The sequence below is a fragment of the Somniosus microcephalus genome, chromosome 30, assembly GCF_052327205.1.
Source record: "Somniosus microcephalus isolate GS21.2 chromosome 30, FLI_Smic_1.0, whole genome shotgun sequence".
NCBI classification, from domain to species: domain Eukaryota; kingdom Metazoa; phylum Chordata; class Chondrichthyes; order Squaliformes; family Somniosidae; genus Somniosus; species Somniosus microcephalus.
This window is the reverse complement of record NC_141016.1, coordinates 28,646,074-28,671,386: the sequence shown is the minus strand read 5'-3', so window position 1 is coordinate 28,671,386 and position 25,313 is coordinate 28,646,074. Positions and strand designations below refer to the sequence as shown.

General features: G+C 49.2%; 1 protein-coding gene across 3 annotated transcripts in view; it reads left to right on the top strand.

Moving 5' to 3' along the window:
- Positions 1 to 25,313, top strand: part of LOC147098058 (phytanoyl-CoA hydroxylase-interacting protein-like) — a 170,011-nt gene that overhangs the window by 71,540 nt on the left and 73,158 nt on the right. For all 3 annotated transcript variants that reach the window (XM_085970855.1, XM_085970853.1, XM_085970854.1), the window contains one exon: positions 22,016 to 22,199. In XM_085970855.1, the coding sequence (XP_085826981.1) occupies positions 22,035 to 22,199 (165 nt within the window). In that variant the 5' untranslated portion in view covers positions 22,016 to 22,034. The remainder of the gene's footprint in view (positions 1 to 22,015; positions 22,200 to 25,313) is intronic.

Sequence of the window (25,313 nt, the reverse complement as noted above, 5' to 3'; positions counted from 1 at the left end):
TCTATTTATAATCAGATTCTTTCCTTTTGGAGGAGCGTTGTTGTCATAGAAACAAAAAATGAACTATTTCAGTTTTCCTAACACTTGGCCTAATGATGTAATATATATTTAAAGAAAGAAAGACTTGCATTTACATAGCGCCTTTCATGACCAACAGACGTCTCAAAGCACTTTACAGCCAATGAAGTACTTTTTGAATCGTAGTCACTGTTGTAATGTAGGAAACGCGGCAGCCAATTTGCGCACAGCAAGCTCCCACAAACAGCAATGTGATAAGAATCTGTTTTAGTGATGTTGATTGAGGGATAAATATTGGCCAGGACACCGGGGAGCACTCCGCTGCTCTTCTTCGAAATAGTGCCCTGGGATCTTTTATGTCCACCTGAGAGAGCAGACGGGGCCTCGGTTTAACATCTCATCTGAAAGACGGCACCTCCAACATTGCAGCGCTCCCTCAGCACTGCACTGGGAGGGTCAGCCTAGCTTTATGTGCTCAAAGTCCCCGTTTAATTTGTTTAGTTTAATTTGTATTAAAATACATTGAGGGGGTCACAAAAACAGTGCAGGTACATGACAGGAATAACACAAGACCTCACCCTACCCTCCCTCTCCCCTAGTCAGCCCACCCGCCTATTCGCCCTTACACCCAACCATCCTCCTGCCCAACCACCCACCCGCCTACCCACCCACCCTCCCTCCCTCCCCGCTCGTCCATCCACCCTCCCTCCCCGCCCGCCCACCCACCCTCCCTCCCTCCCCGCCCGCCCATCCACCCTCCCTCCCCGCCCGCCCATCCACCCTCCCTCCCTCCCCGCCCGCCCCATCCACCCTCCCACCCTCCCCGCCCGCCCATCCACCCACCCTCCCCGCCCGCCCATCCACCCTCCCTCCCTCCCCGCCCGCCCATCCACCCTCCATCCCCGCCCGCCCATCCACCCTCCCTCCCTCCCCGCTCGTCCATCCACCCTCCCTCCCTCCCGCTCGCCCATCCACCCTCCCACCCCGCCCGCCCATCCACCCTCCCACCCTCCCCGCCCGCCCATCCACCCTCCCTCCCTCCCCGCCCGCCCATCCACCCTCCCACCCTCCCCCGCCCGCCCATCCACCCTCCCTCCCCGCCTGCCCATCCACCCTCCCTCCCTCCCCGCCCGCCCATCCACCCTCCCTCCCCGCCCGCCCATCCACCCTCCCTCCCTCCCCGCCCGCCCATCCACCCTCCCACCCTCCCCGCCCCGCCCATCCACCCACCCTCCCCGCCCGCCCATCCACCCTCCCTCCCTCCCCGCCCGCCCATCCACCCTCCCTCCCCGCCCGCCCATCCACCCTCCCTCCCTCCCCGCTCGTCCATCCACCCTCCCTCCCTCCCGCTCGCCCATCCACCCTCCCACCCCGCCCGCCCATCCACCCTCCCACCCTCCCCGCCCGCCCATCCACCCTCCCTCCCTCCCCGCTCATCCATCCACCCTCCCTCCCCACCCGCCCATCCACCCTCCCTCCCTCCCCGCCCATCCACCCTCCCACCCTCCCCGCCCGCACATCCACCCTCCCTCCCCGCCCGCCCATCCACCCTCCCTCCCTCCCCGCTCGTCCATCCACCCTCCCTCCCTCCCGCCCATCCACCCTCCCTCCCCGCCCGCCCATCCACCCTCCCTCCCTCCCCGCTCGTCCATCCACCCTCCCTCCCTCCCGCTCGCCCATCCACCCTCCCACCCCGCCCGCCCATCCACCCTCCCACCCTCCCCGCCCGCCCATCCACCCTCCCTCCCTCCCCGCTCATCCATCCACCCTCCCTCCCCGCCCGCCCATCCACCCTCCCTCCCCGCCCGCCCATCCACCCTCCCTCCCTCCCCGCCCATCCACCCTCCCACCCTCCCCGCCCGCCCATCCACCCTCCCTCCCCGCCCGCCCATCCACCCTCCCTCCCCGCCCGCCGATCCACCCTCCCTCTCTCCCCGCTCGCCCATCCACCCTCCCTCCCTCCCCGCCCGCCCATCCACCCTCCCACCCTCCCCGCCCGCCCATCCACCCACCCTCCCCGCCCGCCCATCCACCCTCCCTCCCTCCCCGCCCGCCCATCCACCCTCCCTCCCCGCCCGCCCATCCACCCTCCCACCCTCCCCGCCCGCCCATCCACCCTCCCTCCCTCCCCGCTCATCCATCCACCCTCCCTCCCCGCCCGCCCATCCACCCTCCCTCCCCGCCCGCCCATCCACCCTCCCTCCCTCCCCGCCCATCCACCCTCCCACCCTCCCCGCCCGCCCATCCACCCTCCCTCCCCCGCCCAGCCATCCACCCTCCCTCCCCGCCCGCCCATCCACCCTCCCTCTCTCCCCGCTCGCCCATCCACCCTCCCTCCCTCCCCGCCCATCCACCCTCCCCGCCCGCCCATCCACCCTCCCTCCCCGCCCGCCCATCCACCCTCCCTCCCTCCCCGCCCGCCCATCCACCCTCCCTCCCCGCCCGCCCACATCCACCCTCCCCGCCCGCCCATCCACCCTCCCTCCCCGCCCGCCCGCCCATCCACCCTCCACCCCGCCCATCCTCCCTCCCTCCGCAGAGGCAGTGACCTTTCTCCTCACAAGGCAGTGTCTGTAGAGGTACCGCCAAGTAGTATTTTCTAAATGGTGAGACACTAGGAACTGGGGAGCAGCAAATAGGTTTGGGAATCCAAGTATACAAATCACTGAAAGGCAGTAAACAGGTACAAAAAGTAATCAAAAAGGCTAATGGGATGTTGGTCCTTATCTCAAGGGGGCTGGAATACAAAAGTGAGGAAGTGATGCTTCAGTTGTACAGAGCCTTGGTCAGACCCCCTCTGGAGCACTGCATTCAGCTTAGGGCACTGAACCTCAGGAAGGGTATATTGGCTTTGGAGGGGATGCAGCGCAGATTCACCAGAATGATACCGGGGCTTAAAGGGTTAAATTATGAGGACAGACTAGGCTTGTATTCCCTGGAGTTCACCCTGAGGGGTGATCTGATCGCGGTGTTTAAAATGTTAAAAGGATTTGATAGGGTAGATAAAGAGAGACTATTTCTTCTGGTATAGAAATCAAGAACAAGGGGGCATTGTTATGTTCATTAATAACTAGACATTCTTATTATGAACAGCTAGTTTCTAGCTAGTCATTTATTCAGTACACATTCTCTAGGTATAGCATCTGTAGAGATTCAGCATGTGTACTTCTGTGTGCAGGCTTCCATCTTGACTACTGCCTTGTGGGTAGCCTAGTGCATCGTGGGTAGTGTAGTCTTAAACACATACAACTAAATATACAGCTCTATACAGCTCTACGGCTCCATCTAGTGTACCACTCTAGAATGACATGTTATTGATCATTACATCCCCCTTTCTTTGAGGTTAACAAAATCAATATCAATCAACTTTCAAGAAAAAAGTGCTCTATAAACATAAACATTTTCACAACAGTCAATACATTTTCAATATAGCTTTTCTTTGTACTCAAAGATTAAGTCTATCAGGCTTTTTTACTACACGTGTGGATCTTCTCAGCACGGGTAAGTCTGATGTGTTTTCATGAGATTGTTCTGGTGGTGAATGACAAGATTCAGTTGCGGCATTGTCATCAATCTGCTCTTGGATAGTTTCTTGTGTTTTCAGGAGGGAACGGCGGTTCCTCCTGAGAATCTGTCCTTCCTCAGTTCTAACAGTGTATGACCTACTTCCTCAAGAACTGTAGCTTTCCTGTTCCATGCATCTGGATCCTCAATCCTGAGAACATCATCCCGTGTCAATGGTTTTAGAGTTTTGGATGACTTGTCACAGTATGATTTCTGTTTCAGCTTTAACAGTTGAAGTCTCTGTCTCAGTTCCTTACTTTGCTGTTCTTTTGCACAGCAGGGTAGCGTGGTGCGCAACTTGCGACCCATTAGTAGTTCAGCAGGTGAAGAACCACAGTCTAAAGGTGAGGCTCGGTAGCTCAGCAGGGCGAGATAAGGATCAGACTTGCTTTCTGTCGCTTTCTTCAGTAGCTGCTTGAGAACTTGAACACCTTTCTCTGCCTTACCATTTGACTGAGCATACAAAGGACTGGATGTGATGTGCTGAAAGTCATAATGTGCTGCAAACTGTTGCCACTCCTTACAGTTGAAGCACGGACCATTGTCGCTAATGGCAATCCTGGGAATTCCATGTCTGGCGAAGATGGATTTCACATGCATTATGACACTGCTTGCTGTGGTGCTTGAGAGCAGCGCCATCTCAGGATAGTTAGAATAGTAGTCAATCACTATTAGATATTCTTTACCATTCAAATGAAAGAGGTCCATACCAACCTTTTGCCATGGTGCTGTTGGTAAGTCAGCTACTATCATTGGTTCCTTTGTTTGTTTGTTTTGGTGTTTCTGACATGTCTCACATTTGCCTATCATGTTCTCAATGTCCTTATTTATGCCAGGCCAATAAACAGTGTCTCTTGCTCTCCTTTTGCATTTTTCAATTCCGAGGTGTCCCTCATGAATCCTTTTGAGCATGTCTTGACGTAGAGCCTGTGGAATTACTATTCTGTTCTGTTTTAGTAATAGTCCACTTGCGACACTCAATTCTGACCTTATGTGAAAGTATTTTGGACAGGAACCTTTTGGCCAATCATGATGAATGTTTTCTATTACTGTTTGTAACACTGTATCTTTTACTGTTTCTTCTGCTATTTGCTTTGATTTTGTGTCTGACACGGGCAGCGCAGCAGTGACCATACTCACATGAACATCCACGTCTTCTTCAGTAGAGCTCACATGACTCATTGTGGGTGCTTGGGATAGTGCATCTGCTAACACTATGTATTTGCCTGGTGTGTAGATCAGTTCAAAGTCATATCTTTGCAGCTTCATCATGAGTCACTGAATCCTTGGAGACATCTCATTCAGATTTTTTTTAATGATGGCAACCAGTGGGCTGTGGGCTGTCTCAACTGTGAAGGTGGGAAGTCCATATATGTAGCCATGAAACTTTTCTAGTCCAACTACCAAGCCTAGACATTCCTTTTCAATCTGGGCGTATCGACACTCAGAATCAGTCATAGACCTGGAGGCATAGGCAACAGGCTTCCAATCTTCACCCTCTGCTTGTAGCAAGACCGCGCCTAGGCCATCTTTTGATGCATCCGTTGACACTTTGATTCTCTTTGTTGGGTCAAAGAAAGTGAGTACAGGTGTGGTTGTCAGCACTGTTTTGAGGTTCATCCACTCTTGTTCATGTCTTTCTGTCCATGCAAACTCATTTGTTTTATGTAGCAGGTCTCGCAGACAGGTTGTCTTGGCTGACAAGTTAGGAATGAACTTTCCAATGAAGTTTATCATCCCCATGATGCGTAGTACTCCTTTTTTGTCAGTGGGTCGGGGTATTTTGAGTATGGCGTTTACTTTTTCCATATCTGGCTCTATTCCTTTACCAGATAGAATGTCTCCTAGGAAAGTGACTTCCTGGACGCCAAACTGACACTTGGCTTTGTTGAGCTTCAGTCCATTCCGGCGTATGCTCTATAGCACTTTAGTCAGTCGCTCATTGTGTTCTTTCAGTGTGGAGCCCCAGATGATGATGTCATCAACATAGACCCGGACTCCTTCCAGACCTTCAATTATGTGTTCCATCGCTCTATGAAAGATTTCAGATGCAGATATTATCCCGAAAGACATTCTGAGGAAACAATACCTGCCAAATGGTGTGTTGAAGGTACAGTATTTGGTGCTCTCTTCATCCAGTTTTAGTTGCCAAAATCCTTGTGAGGCATTGAGCTTTGTAAAGTATCTGGCACCTGACATTTCACTGGTGATTTCTTCTCGCTTGGGAATCTGGTAGTGTTCATGTTTTATGTTTGCATTTAAGTCCTTTGGATCCATGCATATTCTTAGATCATTGTTCTTTTTCTTTACACATACCATAGAGTTAACCCAGTCTGTTGGCTCTTCGACTTTCCTGATGACTCCTAGTGTGGTCATTCTGTCCAGTTCTTTCTTGAGCCGGTCACGCAGGGGTGCTGGAACTCTTCGTGGAGCATGTACCACTGGCTGAGCATCCTCCTTTAGCTAGATCTTGTAAGTGAATGGTAGAACTCCAAATCCTTTGAACACATCCTGGAAATTACTCACGACAGAATCCACTGAGTCATCTGGTCTGCTTATGGCACAGTTTATACGGTAGACTCTCTTGACCAGTTCTAAGTCTTCACAAGCTTTGTCACCTAGTAGTGAATCAAGTCCTTCAGCCACAACAGAAAACATGAGATGATGCACTTTGTCTTTGACTGTCACTTTAAGTCTGCATACACCTAAGCTATCTATTTTCTGACCATTATAGTTCTTCAGTAGTACTGACTTTTTCTGTATTTTGGGCTTTTCTTTCATGTTTTTAATGTCACTCATACTGATTAAGTTTGCTTTTGCCCCAGTGTCCAGTTTCAATGTAACTAATGCTCCATTTATCTGCAGTGGGATCATCCATTTGTCCTCTTTTACTGCATTGACGTTATGTTCAGCATTGTCCATATCTGAGGGCTGCACATTTTCTGTATCCTTTTTGATATTGTCACATGACACCATTCATACAAAAAATGTCTCACTTAAATCAGTGTCCTCAATCACATTAACTCATTGCCCTTTCTTAGTTTTTACTTTTGAAAAGCATTGTTTGGCAAAGTGATTCTTTCCATGACATTTTGTGCATATTTTTCCAAACGCTGGGAATTGTTTTAACTGGTGTTTGTAACCACAGCGTTTACAATTAAAAATTCCTTCCTCCGATTGCTTTTCATTTCTGTTCTGCCCATGTGTCTTCCCTTTGTAGGACACAGCACCAACAGCAGCACTTACTACAATCGCATCATTATTGATTTTACTGAAAGTCTTCGCGTGCTGTCGAGCTAGCTCCCTGGCTTGGCATATTTTCACAGCATTTTCCAATGTCAGTTCGGTTTCTCTCAACAGATGTTCCCTGACCTTTTTATCCTGAATACCAAACACAATCTGGTCACGAATCATGGATGCTTTCAGTTCAGAGAAATTACATGTCTGTGCTTTCAGTTTCAGATCAGTCACAAAGCTATCAAAAGTCTCATTTTGCTGCTGTGTCCTTGAACGGAACACATATCTTTCATAGGTTTCATTCTTTTTGGGAGAACAATGTGTATCAAATTTCTTTAGCACATCATCTAATTTTTCTCTGTTCTCCTCTGGATTGAATACAAATGTATTAAATACCTCTATCGCCTGTGGGCCTGCAACCATGAGCAGCAACGCTACCTTCCTTGCGTCTGGCTTTGTACCGAACCCGATGGTAGCAATGTAGAGTTCGAATTGTTGTTTGAAAGCCCGCCAATTGTAGTCGACATTTCCCATGAGATTCTAACCTCCTGGTGGCTTCAAAGACTCCATGTCGCATTTCACAATGTTTAGCAGATTTTCACAACTCCTGGTACCATGTTGTGTTCATTAATAACTAGACATTCTTATTATGAACAGCTAGCTTCTAGCTAGTCATTTATTCAGTACACATTCTCTAGGTACAGCATCTGTAGAGATTCAGCATGTGTACTTCTGTGTGCAGGCTTCCATCTTGACTACTGCCTTGTGGGTAGCCTAGTGCATCGTGGGTAGTGTAGTCTTAAACACATACAACTAAATATACAGCTCTATACAGCTCTACGGCTCCATCTAGTGTACCACTCTAGAATGACATGTTATTGATCATTACAGGCATAACCTTAAAATTGGAGATAGGCCGTTCAGGAGGGAAATCAGGAAGCCCTTTTGTCACGAAACATTGTAAAACTTTGCAACTCTCTTCCCGAAAAGACTGTGGATGTTGGGGGTCACTTGGTGCTATCAAGACTGAGATCATTAGATTTTTGTTAAGTAAGGGTATCAAGGGATTCATCGTCCATGCTTAACTGGTGCTAACCATATAGCCCGAAATAGCCGGCACACTGCATTATAATCAACACTTTTGTAATTGACTTTAATGGTAATATGTGAGAAGTCACACAACACCAGGTTATAGTCCAACAGCTTTATTTGAAATCACAAGCTTTCGGAGCGCTGTGCCTTCGTCAGGAGCAGCGCTCCGAAAGCTTGTGATTTCAAATAAAGCTGTTGGACTATAACCTGGTGTTGTGCGACTTCTCACATTTGTCCACCCCAGTCCAACACCGGCATCTCCACATTAATGGTAATAGTTAGTGCTATTTGCCCAATATAGACAGATGCCCGTGGTAAGCATGGAGAGTGTAAGTGGTGGGAACTGTTTTGCATGCGCCTGTTCACTTAATAAATCTACGAACGCTTGACCTCAATGTTTCAAGAACCTTATTGATTTTGAGAAATAGATGGAACATCTAATCATCAGTAGAAACCATCCTCTTAACACAGTAACTGAGAAGCCATCCTTTCCCATACCTCATGGTCCACATACAATGCGACCCTTCCCCACCTGCCCCATCACCTTTTTGAAAACGAAAACGGTTTCATACACAAGAGGCCTCAACAAATGTGTGGACAGCACAAAGCACATGAGCTGGAAAACCCAATCATACCCTGGGACCACACCCCTACCCTCCAAGGAATTAATGGGAGGTAGAAGCTATGTCATCTTAAAGTTCACAAGTTGCCACTTTTTAATGCTTTTGAATTGATTAACTCTATAACAAAGGCACGCAAAGCTTATTGAATTACTCTGATATGTCGTAGAGGCAAACTGAGTCCGAAGGAGAACTTGGATCAATAGGGAAAATCGCAATGATCCAGAGATGGAGACCTGGAAAAAAATCCATGATTTTGCTTTGTGTATACATCAGGTTTATCACCCACGCCATATAGCGGGCAAATCACCAACGCGCCTGCTATAAGCGGTGGGGACTGTAGTACTTAAACGTACTCTTAAAAGATGTTATTTAGAGCCATTAATACAAAAAGAAAATACTGCAGATGCTGGAAATCCGAAATAAAAACAGAAAATGCTGGAGATACTCAGCAGGTCAGGCAGCATCTGTGAAGAGAGAAACAGAGTTAACGTTTCAGGTCGATGACCTTTCGTCAGAACTGGAAAAAAGCAGGAAATGGAACAGATTTTTAAGCAAGTGCAGGGGCTGGGAAAGGGGGGAGGGGAGGAAAGAACAAAAGGGAAGGTCTGTGATAGGATAGAAGGCAGGAGCGGTTAAGAGACATTAAGAGATATTCAAGGCAAAAGGAGATGGTAATGGGACAGGTTAAGAAACAAAGGATGGCTCTAGATGAAGTGTGAATGAAAGACGGCTGCCATGTGGGAGAAGAAAAAAAGACACAAACAAAAAGTGTGGATGAAAAATATATATATGATAGGGGCCGAGGTTATGGTCTGAAATTGTTGAACTCGATGTTGAGTCCAGAAGGCTGTAAAGTGCCTGATCGGAAAATGAGGTGCTGTTCCTCGAGCTTACGCTGAGCTTCAGTGGGACAATGCAAGAGGCCGAGGACGGTGAGTTCAGAGTGGGAGTGGAGCGGAGAATTAAAGTGACAGGCGACCGGAAGCTCGGGGCCCCCCTTACGGACTGAGCGGAGGTGTTCCGCAAAGCGGTCACCCAATCTGCGTTTGGTCTCCCCAATGTAGAGGAGACTGCACCGTGAGCAGCAAATACAGTATACTAAATTACAAGAAGTACAAGTAAATCGCTGTTTCACCTGGAAGGGGTGTTTGGAGCCCTGGACAGTGGGAAGTGGGGAGGTATAAGGGCATGTGTTGCATCTCCTGCGCTTTCACGGGAAGGTGCTGGGCGAAGGGGAAGGGGTGTTGGGGGTGATAGAGGAGTGGACTAGGGTGTCACGGAGGGAGCAGTCCCTTCGGAATGCTGAAAGGGGAGGTGAGGGGAAGATGTGTTTGGTGAGCTCTTTTTCCGCCGCCTTCATCTCTGTGCCCACTTCTTTGGCCAGGAGTCTTCCCCCCGCACGGCTGACCCTTTCTCCCGCTTTCAGAAATCTCGTTCTACCTGGACCCCTCCCTCTGGCTTCTTAACCTCTCTAGATCTTTTCATTGCAAACTGCCAGCGTGACATTGGTCGTCTCCATTTCTCTGCTCCCCTCACTCACTCCAACCTACCTCCCTCTGAACTTGCAGCACTCCATTCTCTCAGATCCAACCCCAACATTGTCATTAAACCTGCTGATAAGGGTGGTGCTGTTGTTGTTTGGCGAACCGACCTCTACCTCGCGGAAGCTGAACGCCAACTCTCCGACACCTCCTCCTACCTCCGCCTGGACCATGACCACACTACCGAACATCAAACCACCGTTTCCAGCACTGTCACTGACCTCATCTCCTCTGGAGATCTTCCCCCCACGGCCGCCAACCTCATAGTTCCCCAACCCCGCACAGCCCGCTTCTACCTCCTTCCCAAGATCCACAAACAGGACAGCCCTGGTAGACTCTTCGTTTCAGCCTGTTCTTGCCCCACGGAACTTATCTCTTCCTATCTCAACTCTATTTTTTCTCCCCTTGTCCTGTCTCTTCCCACCTACATCCGCGACTCTTCCGATGCTCTCTGCCACTTTAACAGTTTCCTGGCCCCAACCGCCTCCTTTTCACTATGGACGTACAATCCCTCTACACCTCCATCCCCCACCAGGATGGCCTGAGGGCGCTCCGCTTCTTCCTTGAACAGAGGCCCGACCAGTCCCCATCCACCACGACCCTCCTCCGCCTGGCTGAACTTGTTCTCACATTGAACAACTTCTCCTTTGACTCCACTCACTTCCTCCAAATCAAAGGTGTTGCTATGGGAACCCGCATGGGTCCTAGCTATGCCTGTCTTTTCGTGGGATATGTGGAACACTCTTTGTTCCAGTCCTACTCAGGTCCCCTCCCTCACCTCTTTTTCCGGTACATTGATGACTGTATCGGTGCCGTTTCCTGCTCTCGCCCTGAACTAGACAATTTCATTCACTTTGCCTCCAATTTCCACCGTTCCCTCACCTTCACATGGTCCATCTTCCTCTCCACTCCACTCTTCCCTTCCCTTCCCTTCCTTGACTTCTCCGTCTCCATCTCTGGAGATAGGTTATTGACAAACATTTACTACAAGCCCACTGACTCCCAAAACTGCATCCTAGGTGTTAAGTCCGTGAATGATTTAGACACGGACTAGCAGGAGTGAAAACAAAGAGATGTTTACTGGTGGAAGTCCATAACGAATCTAAACAACCGAGGCTCTCTAGCGCCTTTTATACAGGGGTGGTCACTGCTGGTACTGCAGTCTGAGACCAGTTATTCTCTTAAAGGTACATACACAACAATTCCTCCCCTTTTAGATAAACAGTACATAACATTCATTTAACAACTAAATGATAACGAATTACAATCACAATTACTGTTACTAGATACAGTGGTTAAGTTTAAGCAATTATAAGTTCAGTCTTTGAGGAGGCTTCCTGATTCTGTCTGGATAACGCCTCTTTGGGGTAACAGGTTCTTCTGGCAATGTTGAGTCGGAATCAATGTCGTTGTTTGGTTCATCTGCTTCCAATATTACCGGTTCTGCGGTAGCTGCAATTGGAACGTCGATTTCATTACCAGGTGTATCAGATCGTGGTGTGAAGTTGACGTTTTCCAGTGACTCTAGAATCTGGTCAGCATGGCGTCTTACAATGCTCTCCCCAATGTCCACGGTATACATGAGAGGTCCTTGTCATGTACAAATCGTTCCTGGCTGCCATTTCTCAGTGCGGTAGTCCCGGGCCAAAACTGGTTGACCTATCTTAAAACTCTTGGTCGGCCTTTCATTCATATTCTGAAACTGCCTGTTCTCCACATCTCTTCGGACGTTTGGCTTAACCAAATCCAAGTGGCATCGTAGTCTTCGATTGAAGAACATCATGGCTGGAGTTTGGTTGGTAACCGCACGTGTCGCATTCCGGTAGGCAAACAAGAAGTTGTCCACCTTATGTTGTAGGGGTATATCTTCATTACACATTGCCTTGATAGCCTTCTTGAATGTTTGGACAAACCTCTCGGCCAATCCATTAGTGGCTGGATGATATGGGGCAGATGTGTAATGCTTAACACCATTGTTCTTTAAGAACCTCCGGAACTCTTCAGACACAAACTGTGGTCCATTGTCAGAGCAAATCTGTTCAGGCAGCCCATTCCTGGCGAATATGGTTCGTAAAACTGTGATAGTTTTTTCCGTGGTGGTTGAGGACATTTTTATTACCTCTGGCCACTTTGAATGTGCATTCACCGCAATTAAAAACATCGAGTCCATGAAGGGACCAGCAAAATCAATGTGCACCCTTTGCCATGGAGATGAGGGCCACTCCCATGGATGCAGAGGAGCTTGTGGTGGAGCGTTTTGGACCTTCTGGCATCCTGCACAGCTCTTGGTCATCTCTTCGATTTCTCTATCAATTCCCGGCCACCACACAAACGCTCTGGCTAAGCTCTTAATTTTTACCCCACCCAGATGACCCTCATGAAGCTCATTGAGCACTCTATCCGTCAACTTAGGTGGAATTACTACTCTGGATCCACACATCAAGGTTCCTCTGCACACTGACAGCTGTTCTCTTCTCGGCGAGAATGCTGGCAGCAGTGGTTCGCCATGTGCTGGCCATCCCTTCACCGTTAAATCATAGACCCGTGATAGTGTCGGGTCATTCCGTGTTTCCTTTTCTATGTTTGCATTCGTCACAGGGAGACATTCGACTATGGTCGAGTGGAATAACTCCATTGGATCCACTGCAAGGTCTTCTTCTTCCACTGTCGGCAACGGTAGACGTGACAATCCATCAGCATTTCCATGCTGTTTAGTTCCTTTGTACTCGATGTCATATTGGTGTGCCCCTAGGAAAAGGGACCATTTCTGCAGCCGTTGTGCTGTCATTATCGGTACGCCCTTCTGAGGGTTGAAAATGGAGACAAGAGGTTGATGATCGGTTAGTAGAGTAAATTTTTGACCGTGCAGATAGTGATTGAACTTCTTCACCCCCCACACTAGGCTGAGGGCCTCTCTGTCAATCTGGGCGTAGTTACGCTCGGCAGAAGTTAACGAGCGTGACTCAAAAGCTATCGGCCTCTCCAAACCATCAAGGAATTTATGTGACAGTACCGCCCCAATGCCGTAGGGAGACGCATCACACGCCAGCCTGATTAGCAGTGCTGGGTTGTAGTGAGCCAATACTTCCTTCGAAGTGATTAAGTCCTTACTCTTCTGAAAAGCACGTATACAATCATCGCTCCATTTCCATGCTACCCCCGTTCGTAGCAGGGCGTTCAGTGGGTGCAGAATTGTTGACAAATTCGGCAAAAACTTATGACAGTAATTCACCAACCCGAGGAATGACCTCAGTTGCGACACATTTTCAGGCGCTGGGGCCTTAACAACCGCTTCAATTTTGTCAGGGGACTTATGTAACCCCTCTTCATCAATCACGTGGCCACAATACGATATCTGTTTCTTAAAAAATTCGCACTTGGGGCAGTTGGCTCGCAGCCCATGTTCCCGTAGTCTAGTGAGCACCTGTTCTAGGTTGTTAAGGTGTTCACTGTCATCTTCACCTGTTACAAGGATGTCGTCCAAGTAACACTGAGTCCCCGGAATCCCTTGCAGGACTTGTTCCATCGCTCTTTGCCATATCGTCGGAGCCGATGCTACTCCGAATACCAATCGATGATACTGGTAAAGACCTTTGTGAGTGTTTATCATGAGATACTTCCTAGAGGACTCTTCAACCTCCATCTGCAAATATGCTTGTGCTAGGTCAATTTTTGTAAAACGCTTCCCCCCAGACAGTGAGGCGAAGATATCTTCTATCCTTGGAAGAGGATATTGTACTGTGTGAAGGACAGGGTTCACCGTCACCTTGAAATCCCCACAGATGCGAATCTTCCTTGGCTCTCCGGACTTATTGCTTAACGTTTTCTTCATGACAGGAACGATGGGTGTCGCCCACTCGCTCCAGTCGACCTTAGACAACACGCCCGCCTTCTCCAGATTCTCCAGCTCTGCCTCGACGGCTGGGCGAATTGCATATGGTACCGGTCTCGCTTTGAAAAACTTGGGAACTGCATTCTCTTCTATTTTTAACGAGGCGGTTACGCCTTTAAGCGTGCCCAGTTCTTGTTGAAATACCTCTTTGGCGTTAGCTAAGATTGTTGACAATCGTCCAGGGGTGACGTCTTCATCTTTTTTACCGTCCACCGTCATTGCATGAATGGAATGCCAATCTAAGTTTATCTTCCTGATCCATTCCCGTCCCAATAACGGTGGTCCACCATTTGGCAGTATGTAGAGATACAATTTCCGTATTTTCTTGCCATTGTACTCAACAGGCACCCTTATTTTTCCTCTGGGGTATACTTTTTGCCCCGTATACGTCGTCAAGACGATGGATGTCTCTCTCAAGGGTATGTGTGAAAATAGCCGCTCGTAGTCTCGTCGATTCATGACGGTTAGCGCTGATCCTGTATCCAATTCCATTTTAACTTGGGACCCTGCTATCATGAGAGTGACCCAAATGGTTCGGTGATCCTCTTTTGCGATTACATTGTGAAGTTTGAGACAGCTTAGTCTCCTGTTTCCGGATTCACTATCGCTCATCTGGTCTTTGGAACTACTGTCCGTCATCTTTTGTACTTTCTTGTACGGTTCCTTAGTAGCCTTTTTGTTGTCGCTGGTCTTCTTCCCAGACCTACAAACTCGTGCAATGTGTCCAATCTTCCCGCATTGTCTGCATATTTTGTCTTTGGACCAGCAGTCCTTCTGGTCATGGTTAGTTCTGCCGCAGCGATAACATTTTGCAAATCCCCGTGTCATTTCGTGGGTGCCGTATTCCTGTGGTTTTTGTTGAATTTCTGCAGCTCCCCTGGCTGCTGCTTCATACGATACTGCCACGCTGAAAGCCTTATCTAGCATCAGCTCTTTTTCTGTGAGTAACTTCTTCTGTGTTCCTTCACTCAGGAGTCCACAGACAAATTTGTCCCGTAGGGTATCTGCCAGTCCTGCTCCGAACTGGCAGTGCTTTGATAGCTTGCGTAGTTCCGTAAGATACTCAGCATTGCTCTCATCTTTGTGCTGAGTTCTCCTGTGGAATTTAAATCTTTCTGCTATCAACAGCGGTGCAGGGTTTAAGTGCTCCTGTAGAACAGCAACAATTTCGTTAAAACTCTTCGCCTTCGGTTTGGCTGGAGTAATCAGATCCCACAATAGGCCGTACGTTCTAGCACCCATTAAGTTTAACAATATCGATGCCTTTTTCCCCTCCGCTATATCGTTTGCCTCGAAATATACCTCTACTCTTTCCACATATGTGGTCCAGTCCTCTAATGTATTATCAAAAGCAGTGATACAGCCAGTCTTCGGCATCTTGCAAATCTAAAATGGTGCCTCCCGCGCTTTGCCTTCTTCTCCGATTTAACAAAATGGCGCCTCCCGCGCTTTGTCTTCTTCCCCGCTGTTGTTAGCGCTGCTTTCCACGGTTTCTTGCGCGTATTCTTTTTCTTTTATTATTTTCCCGTTGTGGAGCGGACCCTCTGGGACACTTCCCGCCCTCTTCTGAGGTCCGAACGCTGCCCAGCTTCGAAACACCGGCCGCGCCCTGTATGCTCCACCCTCTCTCTCTCTCCTTGCTTCCCGACTCGCTGCCCGGCCCCGTTGAAAGGCCACCCGATCGAGCCTCAGCCCGCCGCAGCCCAGGAAGGATCAGAGCACTACCTGCCACCAGCCCGATTAGCTGGGAAACCACGGACCGGGGAACCCAGCCTGGCTCTGGAAAGTCGCTCCTGCAAAGCCTTGAACCCGATGATTGACGGTTGACGCCCGTTTCTCGAGTTTCGATGGCCTCTATTTTTTTTTTTCTTTCTTCTGGCTCCAACCTTCAACAACGTCATCGGAGCTGCTGCTGAATTGCAGGTAAGTTCGTTTCTTTACTCGTCGCCAGTGTTAAGTCCGTGAATGATTTAGACACGGACTAGCAGGAGTGAAAACAAAGAGATGTTTACTGGTGGAAGTCTATAACGAATCTAAACAACCGAGGCTCTCTAGCGCCTTTTATACAGGGGTGGTCACTGCCGGTACTGCAGTCTGAGACCAGTTATTCTCTTAAAGGTACAGACACAACACTAGGGTACTTAAGGAAGTGGCCCTAGAAATAGTAGATGCATTGCTGGTCATCTTCCAACATTCGCTAGACTCTGGAACAGTTCCCATGGATTGGAGGGTAGCTAATGTAACCCCACTGTTCAAAAAAGGTGGTAGAGAGAAAACGGGGAATTATAGACCGGTAAGCCTGACATCGGTAGTGGGGAAAATGCTAGAGTCCATTATAAAAGATGTAATAGCAGAGCACTTGGAAAACAGTGACAGGATCAGACAAACTCAACATGGATTTACAAAAGGTAAATCGTGCTTGACTAATCTACTGGATTTTTTGAGGATGTAACTGGTAGAATAGATAAGGGAGAACCAGTGGATGTGGTGTATTTGGACTTTTAGAAGGCTTTCGATAAGGTCCCGCATAAGAGATTAGCGTGTAAAGTTAAGGCACATGGGATTGGGGGTAAGATACTGACTTGGATAGAGAACTGGTTGGCAGACAGGAAGCAAAGAGTTGGAATAAACGGGTCTTTCTCCGAGTGGCAGGCAGTGACTAGTGGGGTACTGCAGGGATCGGTGCTAGGACCCCAGCTATTCACAATATATATTAATGATCTAGACGAGGGAACTAGATGTAATATCTCCAAGTTTGCAGACGACACAAAGCTGGGTGGGCGTGTGTGCTGTGAGGAGGATGCCGAGAAACTCCAGTATGATTTGGACAGGTTGGGTGATTGGGCAGATGCATGGCAGATACAGTATAATGTGGATAAATGCGAGGTTATCCACTTTGGTGGCAAAAACAGGAAGGCAGATTATTATCTGAATGGCAATAGATTGGGAGAAGGGGAAGTGCAATGAGACCTGGGTGTCCTTGTGCACCAGTCACTGAAGGTAAGCATGCAGGTGCAGCAGGCGGTTAAGAAGTCAAATGGAATGTTGGCCTTCGTAGCGAGAGGATTTGAGTACAGGAACAAGGATGTCTTGCTGCAGTTGTACAGGGCCTTGGTGAGACCACACCTTGAGTATTGTGTGCAGTTTTGGTCACCTTATCTGAGGAAGGATGTTCTTGCCATGGAGGACGTGCAGCGAAGATTCACCAGACTGATACCTGGGATGGCAGGAATGATGTATGAGGAGAGATTGGGTCGATTGGGCTTATATTCGCTGGAGTTTAGAAGAATGAGAGGGGATCTCATTGAAACTTATAAAATTCTAACAGGACTAGACAGACTAGATGCAGGAAGGATGTTCCCGATGGCCGGGGAGTCCAGAACCAGGGGTCACAGTCTAACGATAAGGGGTAAGCCATTTAGGACAGAGATGAGGAGGAATTTCTTCACCCAGAGAGTGGTGAACCTGTGGAATTCTCTACCACAGAAGGCAGCTGAGGCCAATTCATTAAATATATTGAAGAAGGAGTTAGATATATTTCTTAAGGCTAAAGAGATCAAGGGATATGGGGAGAAGGCAGGGACAGGGTACTGAATTTGGATGATCAGCCATGATCTCATTGAATGGCGGAGCAGGCTCAAAGGGCCGAATGGCCTACTGCTGCTCCTATCTTCTATGTTTCTATGTCCCCTCTACATTGGGGAGACCAAACGCAGATTGGGTGACCGCTTTGCGGAACACCTCTGTTCAGTCCGTAAGGGGGACCCCGAGCTTCCGGTCGCCTGTCACTTTAATTCACCGCTTCACTCCCACTCAGACCTCACCGTCCTCGGCCTCTTGCATTGTTCCAATGAAGCTCAGTGTAAGCTCGAGGAACAGCACCTCATCTTCCGATTAGGCACTTTACAGCCTTCTGAACTCAACATAGAGTTCAAGAATTTCAGATCATAACCTCGGCCCCTATCATATATATATTTTTCATCCACACTTTTTGTTTGTGTCTTTTTTCCTTCTCTCCCACAGGGCAGCTGTCCTTCACTCTGCCAGCGCAATTCACACTTCATCTCGAGCCATCCTTTGTTTCTTAACCTGTCCCATTACCATCTCCTCTCGCCTTGAATATCTCTTAATGGGGGAGAAATTGGGTGAGTAGCGCCACCTGTTAGCGCCTAAAGAGGCAGTCAGTGGCTGTAGCGCCACTGGCTGCGTCTCCCGCGATATTCAGTAGGGGCGCTAATGTTGGCATTAGGCATTTGCGCTGCGCCGCCACCGATGACGTCATCGGTGTGCGCAGCGTCCCATTCGTGCCCCGTTCGCAATATTTGGTAGCGAACGGCGCAGTTGCGCCGCTCGCTACCCGCGCCCAGTTCACGGGGCCTTACTGTGCCGGCAGCGGCGCAAGTTAAGGTGGAGGTGCGGGGCGGCCGCCTTTTCGGCGGCCGCCTGCCAGCACCTCCGTCCCCGACCTCCTAACCACGCCCCCGCGGCAATGTCGGCTGTTTCCCGAGAGCCCGGCACTTCTCCTTGGTGCCGGGCTCATTTGCCGGCACTCGCGAGCGGGGATCGCGCTGTTGCAGGCACCTCCCCCTTAACAGTGGGAGGAAGGCCTGCAGTACCGCAGCGCGCCGTGCCGCAGCGTGTGGCGCTGCGGCACGTTGCGCTGCGATATTCAGTTTCAGCGCCCTAAGAGGGACGCGGAGCGCCTCGAGCCTCGCCCCGTGTCCCTCGAGGGGCAATGAAACTGAATATCTGACGATCGCTAAAGCCTCGAACGCTGCGCTAAATCCTGCGCTCAGGCGACTTTTGCGCCACTTTGGCGCCCCAACCCAATTTCAATGTCTCTTAACCTCTCCTGCCTTCTATCCTGTCACAGACCTTCCCTTTTGTTCTTTCCTCCCCTCCCCCCTTTCCCAGCCCCTACACTTGCTTAAAAATCTGTTCCATTTCCTGCTTTTTTCCAGTTCTGACGAAAGGTCATCGACCTGAAACGTTAACTCTGTTTCTCTCTCCACGGATGCTGCCTGGCCTGCTGAGTATCTCCAGCATTTCCTGTTTTTATTTAGAACCATGCCTGGCTGAAACATGTTACAGTTCTGAGCTCAGTATTTCAGGCCATTCCAAATACTCGTTATAAACTGATACTTTTTTTAATACATTTCTCTCACTCCGTTTCTGCATTACAAGATCATCCCCAAAGTTAAAATACAATTCCATATAAGGAGAATTTAATTGGCCATACACTTTTACAATAACTTCAGTTAATAAGCCGGTTTCCTGACCAACAAGCTCTTTTTCTGTTGGGCCGACGAGGTCAGTATAATGCTCTTCCTTCATTATCTTATCAGTAGTTTCACTCCTGTTACATCTAATTGCTATTCCAAGTGTAACCTTTAATTGTAAGTATGTATTTGATTCTGTACCATCCAGCCCCAATTCTACAGAACCCAAATTAAAAAGATAACAATCATCCAGATGCTTTTCTTTTGCAAGACTGACTGTTGTCCTTGAACCCATTATCAGTGATTACACCTCCCTGAGATTTAACTTCCCTCATTGAGTAGGTGATGACATTACATTACAACTGGCCAGCACTGTAGGGTCAGTCCCAGTACAAATGTTCAGTGATCAATACATTAAAATTGAATCATACTTCCGTACTTAACAAACAAAGGCTAACATTACTACAATATAGAGAAAAATCAATGGCAGTATTACATTAGCACACTTCAAGTCCGTCTGAGACTTGACGGGATCTCAAATTTCCTGATTAAGCCTTTTCTTACAACTGGGATCTGGCAAGTGTCACCCCAGGGAAGGTGAGCACGCGGGATATAACTGAAGGGGTATTTTGAAGCATTTTGGAAGGAAATTACTTGCAGACCCTTAGTCCAGGAGATGAAATGGGTGGGGTGGAGTCTATCATGGGGTGCAGTACATGGCAGAGTTAGATTGTACACGGGCTGAAGGAGCAGGACGGATAGGTGGAATGCGTGCTTCTTTTTGCCCTTGATATTTCTGTGTGTGGGGCGAGGAATTTAAAGAAGCGTTGCATGCGAGGGCTTTCCCTACTGGTGGTTCTATCGCCTGACAGAGGAGGGCCATTCCCCAGAGACCTGGACACTGCGATTGAACAGAAAGACGCTGCAGCTGCAAATAGATAAACGCTCCACAATGGAGAGGAGAGCGGTGGCTACAGCTGGTGGGAGCAGATAGCAGCGCTGAATGAGGGGTGTTGGTTAGTTAACGGATCCCCAGACAGAGAACGCTGGCGACAGCCTGAAGCAGCAGTGACCTTTTTGATGTGAGAGATGACCAGCAATGGACACTGTTTAGCAACAGCTCCCAGCAGAGTATAAAACACAGAGACTCACAGCTTGGGAGGGACAACTTGACAACAATACAAAGCACATATCAGCAACAACTCTCAGCTGACCTGCTACGTAGGCACGAGTGCCCCTTTCTATTACTGACAGCAACCCCGGCTTTGGCGAGAGTACTAAGCAGTAAATGAGTCCACGTTGCTGCCCAGTGAGCCACTGGCACCTTGGCTCAAAGGCCATGCCCTGGCTCGTAGGCCTCTGCCCTTGAGCAATCCATCTTTACACTGAGATTTGTTGAGTGCAGAATGCTTTGTCACAGGGAATGGCCGAGGCAAAGACCATTGCATCTTTTAATAGGAAATTTGGATAAATATTCAAAGCTAAGGAAGATACAGGGCGATGGGGAGAAGGAAGGGCAGTGGGATTAGTTTTAGATTGCTCCAGCAAAGAGCTGGCATAGACCAGATGGGCTGAATGGCCTCTTTCTGTGCTGTGAACTACTACAGTTCTATTAGGAGTTGTGTAGGAGGCTTGGAATGATTCGGCACAAACTGTCCCTTCACTGCGCCTGAACACTGATCCTTCAGGGTGATACCATAAGACATCGCAGGTATCACTCCACACCCTACCGCCCTGTGGCACTGCCCCACTGCGCCTGAACACTGATCCCTCAGGGTGATAACATAAGACATCGCAGGTATCACTCCACACCCTACCGCCCTGTGGCACTGCCCCACTGCGCCTGAACACTGATCCCTCAGGGTGATACCATAAGACATCGCAGGTATCACTCCACACCCTACCGCCCTGTGGCACTGCCCCACTTTCTCTACTGGGACTTCGAGATTCCCACCAGATTCCATGCACTGCACATCAACCACCTCGGACGAACCTCCTCTTTTAACCAACAGACGGGAGACTGCACGGTTCTCTTGGCAGTTAATGATCTGCCTACAGAGATCACGGGAATGGGTGGCTATGGAATGCCCAATTTGATTAGAGGACCGACTCCATTTCCGCTCCTTCACCAAGACCGCCAACCTCCACCTCCGTAACATCGCCCGACTCCACCCCCGCCTCAGCTCATCTGCTGCTGAAACCCTCATCCATGCCTGTGTTGCCTCTAGACTCGACTATTCCAGCACTCTCCTGGCCAGCCTCCCATCCTCCCCCCTCCATAAACTCGAGCTCATCAAAAACTCTGCTACCCGTATCCTAACTTGCACCAAGTCCCGTTCACCCATCACCCCTGTGCTCATCTCTGTAACCTCCTCCAGCCCTACAACCCTCCGCGATCTCTGCGCTCCTCCAATTCTGGCCTCTGGCGCATCCCCGATTTTCTTCGCCCCACCATTGGTGGCCGTGCCTTCAGCTTGCCTGGGCCCTAAGCTCTGGAATTCCCTCCCTAAACCTCTCCGCTTCTCTCTCCTTCTTTAAGATGCTCCTTAAAACCTCTCGCTTTGACCAAGCTTTTGGTCACCTGCCCTAATATCGCATGTGGCTCGGTGTCAAATTTTGTTTTATAACGCTCCTGAGAAGCGCCTTGGGGCGTTTTACTGTGTTAAAGGCGCTATATAAATGCAAGTTGTTGTTGATCGCTAATTATTGAGAGAAATTTCAAGTCCCACACCCCTCAAGCAGTGTTGAGGATCACGCAGCCACGTTGCTCCGAGTGAAGTTGTTTCTCGCTCTGTATGAAACAAACAGTCTGATTTCCTCTTCCAACAGCACAGAGAGAAAACAAAAAATGGAGCTGCTGTCAACACCTCACAACATCAAAATTACCAACATCACCTGCGATTCTTTCAAGATCTGCTGGGAGACGGATGTGAAGGACAGGGAGCGCATCACACATTACTTTGTTGACCTCAATAAGAAAGAGAACAAGGACTCCAACAAATTCAAGCACAGGGTAAGCTTGTGGGCCAGGGTTCCGGGCTGGCAGCTTTACACGTGGATATAAATGGCACATTTTTTCTGTGGGCTATAGAATATAATTTGTCTAATGTTAGTTTCATCCTTTCAAAGTTAACCAACAGGTCTTGATATTACTCTGGTTCTGACAGGCCTCCTCACTCTGTTCAAATCAAAATTCACTGAGGTAGATTTTCCTTTTTTAAATTCATTCTGGGGATGTGGGTGTCACTAGCAAGGCCAGCATTTATTGCCCATCCCTAATTGTATTTGTGAAGGTGGTGGGGAGCAGTCTGTCTGGTGAAGGTACTCCCACAGTGCTGTTAGGTAGGAAGTTCCAGGATTTTGACCCAGCGGATTGGCAATATATATCCAAGTCAGGATGATGTGTGACTTGGAGTGGTGTTCCCATGTACTTACTGCCCTCGCCCTTCTATGTGGTAGAGGTTGCGGGTTTAGGAGGTGCTGCCGAAGAAGCCTTGGCGAGTTTCTGCAGTGTAATCCTTCCTCTTCATGACTAGAGCGTAAGAACTTGTCAGGGTGGAAAATTGATTGCAAAACTGGGCAGAATTATCTGTCCATTCAAGTGATCTTCAAATGAGCCTACCTCAACATCAGAGACAAATGTATATTGGGAGAGCAGTCTAAGAATTCAAATTCTCTGCTTCTGTGTACTTACCTTAAGTAGAAATAAATGGGACTATTAGTCTTAGCCTGAATATAACAGTCTGACTGATAGTTACCATCTATCCGAATGGGCAGCTCACAAGGTGTGTTATAGCGGCAATTAAAGGTATGGCTCAGTTCCCAGCCAGCTGAGCCTGCTTGTGGAAACTGCTTCCTCGCTGCGAAGTCCAGTTAAATGTGTTGAGAGAGAGCTCCAATCAGAAGAGGGCTGAATGGCCTTTCTCATCCACATCTATCTTGTGACATCCCTTCTGAGCTAGGTGGAGCAACATTCATTTCTCACATTACAGGCAGTAAAAAGCAAAACCAAACAGGAACTGATAAAATACAAGGTAACCAAAGGCAGCATCCGAGAGGAAAGGACATTGATTCTAACTGACCCAGGTGGCTGGAACAGGCAGAGTTTATTGATGACATGTTGGCAGCTCACATAGCAACTGCCGTCTCCCACTGCTGCAAGGAAAAGGTTCCAATTGAAACTTTATTTCAAAATGTTCCCAAAACAGCAGCTATTACCAGAAAGCACTTCAGTGAGACAGAACTAACTCATCTCAGAGAGAGAGAGAAAGAGAGAGAGACAGGGGGGGAGAGAGAGACAGACAGACAGACAGAGGGAGAGAGAGAGACAGACAGACACAGACTGACAGATAGAGAGTGAGAGAGAGACAGATATACAGAGGGAGAGAGAGACACACAGACATATAGAGGGAGAGGGAGAGAGAGTGCGCGAGACAGACAGACAGAGGGAGAGAGAGGCAAACAGATAGACACAGACTGACAGATAGAGAGTGAGAGAGAGACAGATATACAGAGGGAGAGAGAGACACACAGACATATAGAGGGAGAGGGAGAGAGAGTGCGTGAGACAGACAGACAGAGGGAGAGAGACAGACAGATAGACACAGACTGACAGATAGAGAGTGAGAGAGAGACAGATTTACAGAGGGAGAGAGAGAGACACAGACATATAGAGGGAGAGGGAGAGAGAGTGCGTGAGACAGACAGACAGAGGGAGAGAGACAGACAGATAGACACAGACTGACAGATAGAGAGTGAGAGAGAGACAGATATACAGAGGGAGAGAGAGACACAGACATATAGAGGGAGAGGGAGAGAGAGTGCGTGAGACAGACAGACAGAGGGAGAGAGACAGACAGATAGACACAGACTGACAGATAGAGAGCGGGAGAGAGAGGGAGACAGACAGAAGGAGAGAGGCAGACAGAGGGAGAGAGAGGGAGACAGACAGAGGGAGAGAGAAACATAGAAACATAGAAGATAGGAGCAGGAGTAGGCCATTCGGCCCCTCGAGCCTGCTACGCCATTCAATGAGATCATGGCTGATCATCCAAATTCAGTACCCTGTCCCTGCTTTCTCCCCATATCCCTTGATCCCTTTAGCCTTAAGAAATATATCTAACTCCTTCTTGAATATATTTAATGAATTGGCCTCAACTGTATTCTGTGGTAGAGAATTCCACAGGTTCACCGCTCTCTGGGTGAAGAAATTCCTCCTCATCTTAGTCCTAAATGGCTTACCCCTTATCCTTAGACTGTGACAGGCAGAGTTTATTGATGACTTGTTGGCAGCTCAGATAGCAACTGCCGTCTCCCACTGATGCAAGGAAAAGATTCCAATCGAAACTTTATTTCAAAATGTTCCCAAAAGAGCAGCTATTACCAGAAAGCACTTCAGTGAGACAGAACTAACTCATCTCAGAGAGAGAGAGACAGAGGGAGAGAGAGAGAGAGACGGAGCGAGAGCGAGACAGACAGAGGGAGCGAGACAGGCAGAGGGAGAGCATGAGCGAGACAGACAAAGGGAGCGATAGCGAGACAGGCAGAGCGAGAGCGAGATCGAGACAGGCAGACGGCGCGAGAGCGAGACAGGCAGTGGGGGAGCGAGAGCGAGACAGGCAGAGGGGGAGCGAGAACGAGACAGACAGTGGGAGAGAGAGTGAGACAGACGGTGGGAGAGAGAGCGAGACAGAAGGGGAGGAGAGAGAGAGACAGAAGGGGGGAGAGAGAGCGAGACAGAAGGGGGGAGAGAGAGCGAGACAGAAGGGGGGAGAGAGAGCGAGACAGAAGGGGGGAGAGAGAGCGAGACAGAAGGGGGGAGAGAGAGCGAGACAGAAGGGGGGATAGAGAGCGAGACAGAAGGGGGGAGAGAGCGAGACAGAAGGGGGGAGAGAGAGCGAGACAGAAGGGGGGAGAGAGAGAGACAGAAGGGGGGAGAGAGAGCGAAATAGACGGGGGACAGAGAGCGAGACAGACGGAGGGAGAGAGAGCGAGACAGATGTGGGGAGAGAGAGCGAGAGAGACGGGGAGAGAAAGCAAGACAGACGGGGGGGAGAGAGAGCGAGACAGACAGGGGAGAGAGAGCGAGACAGACAGGGGAGAGAGAGCGAGCGAGACAGACGGGGGA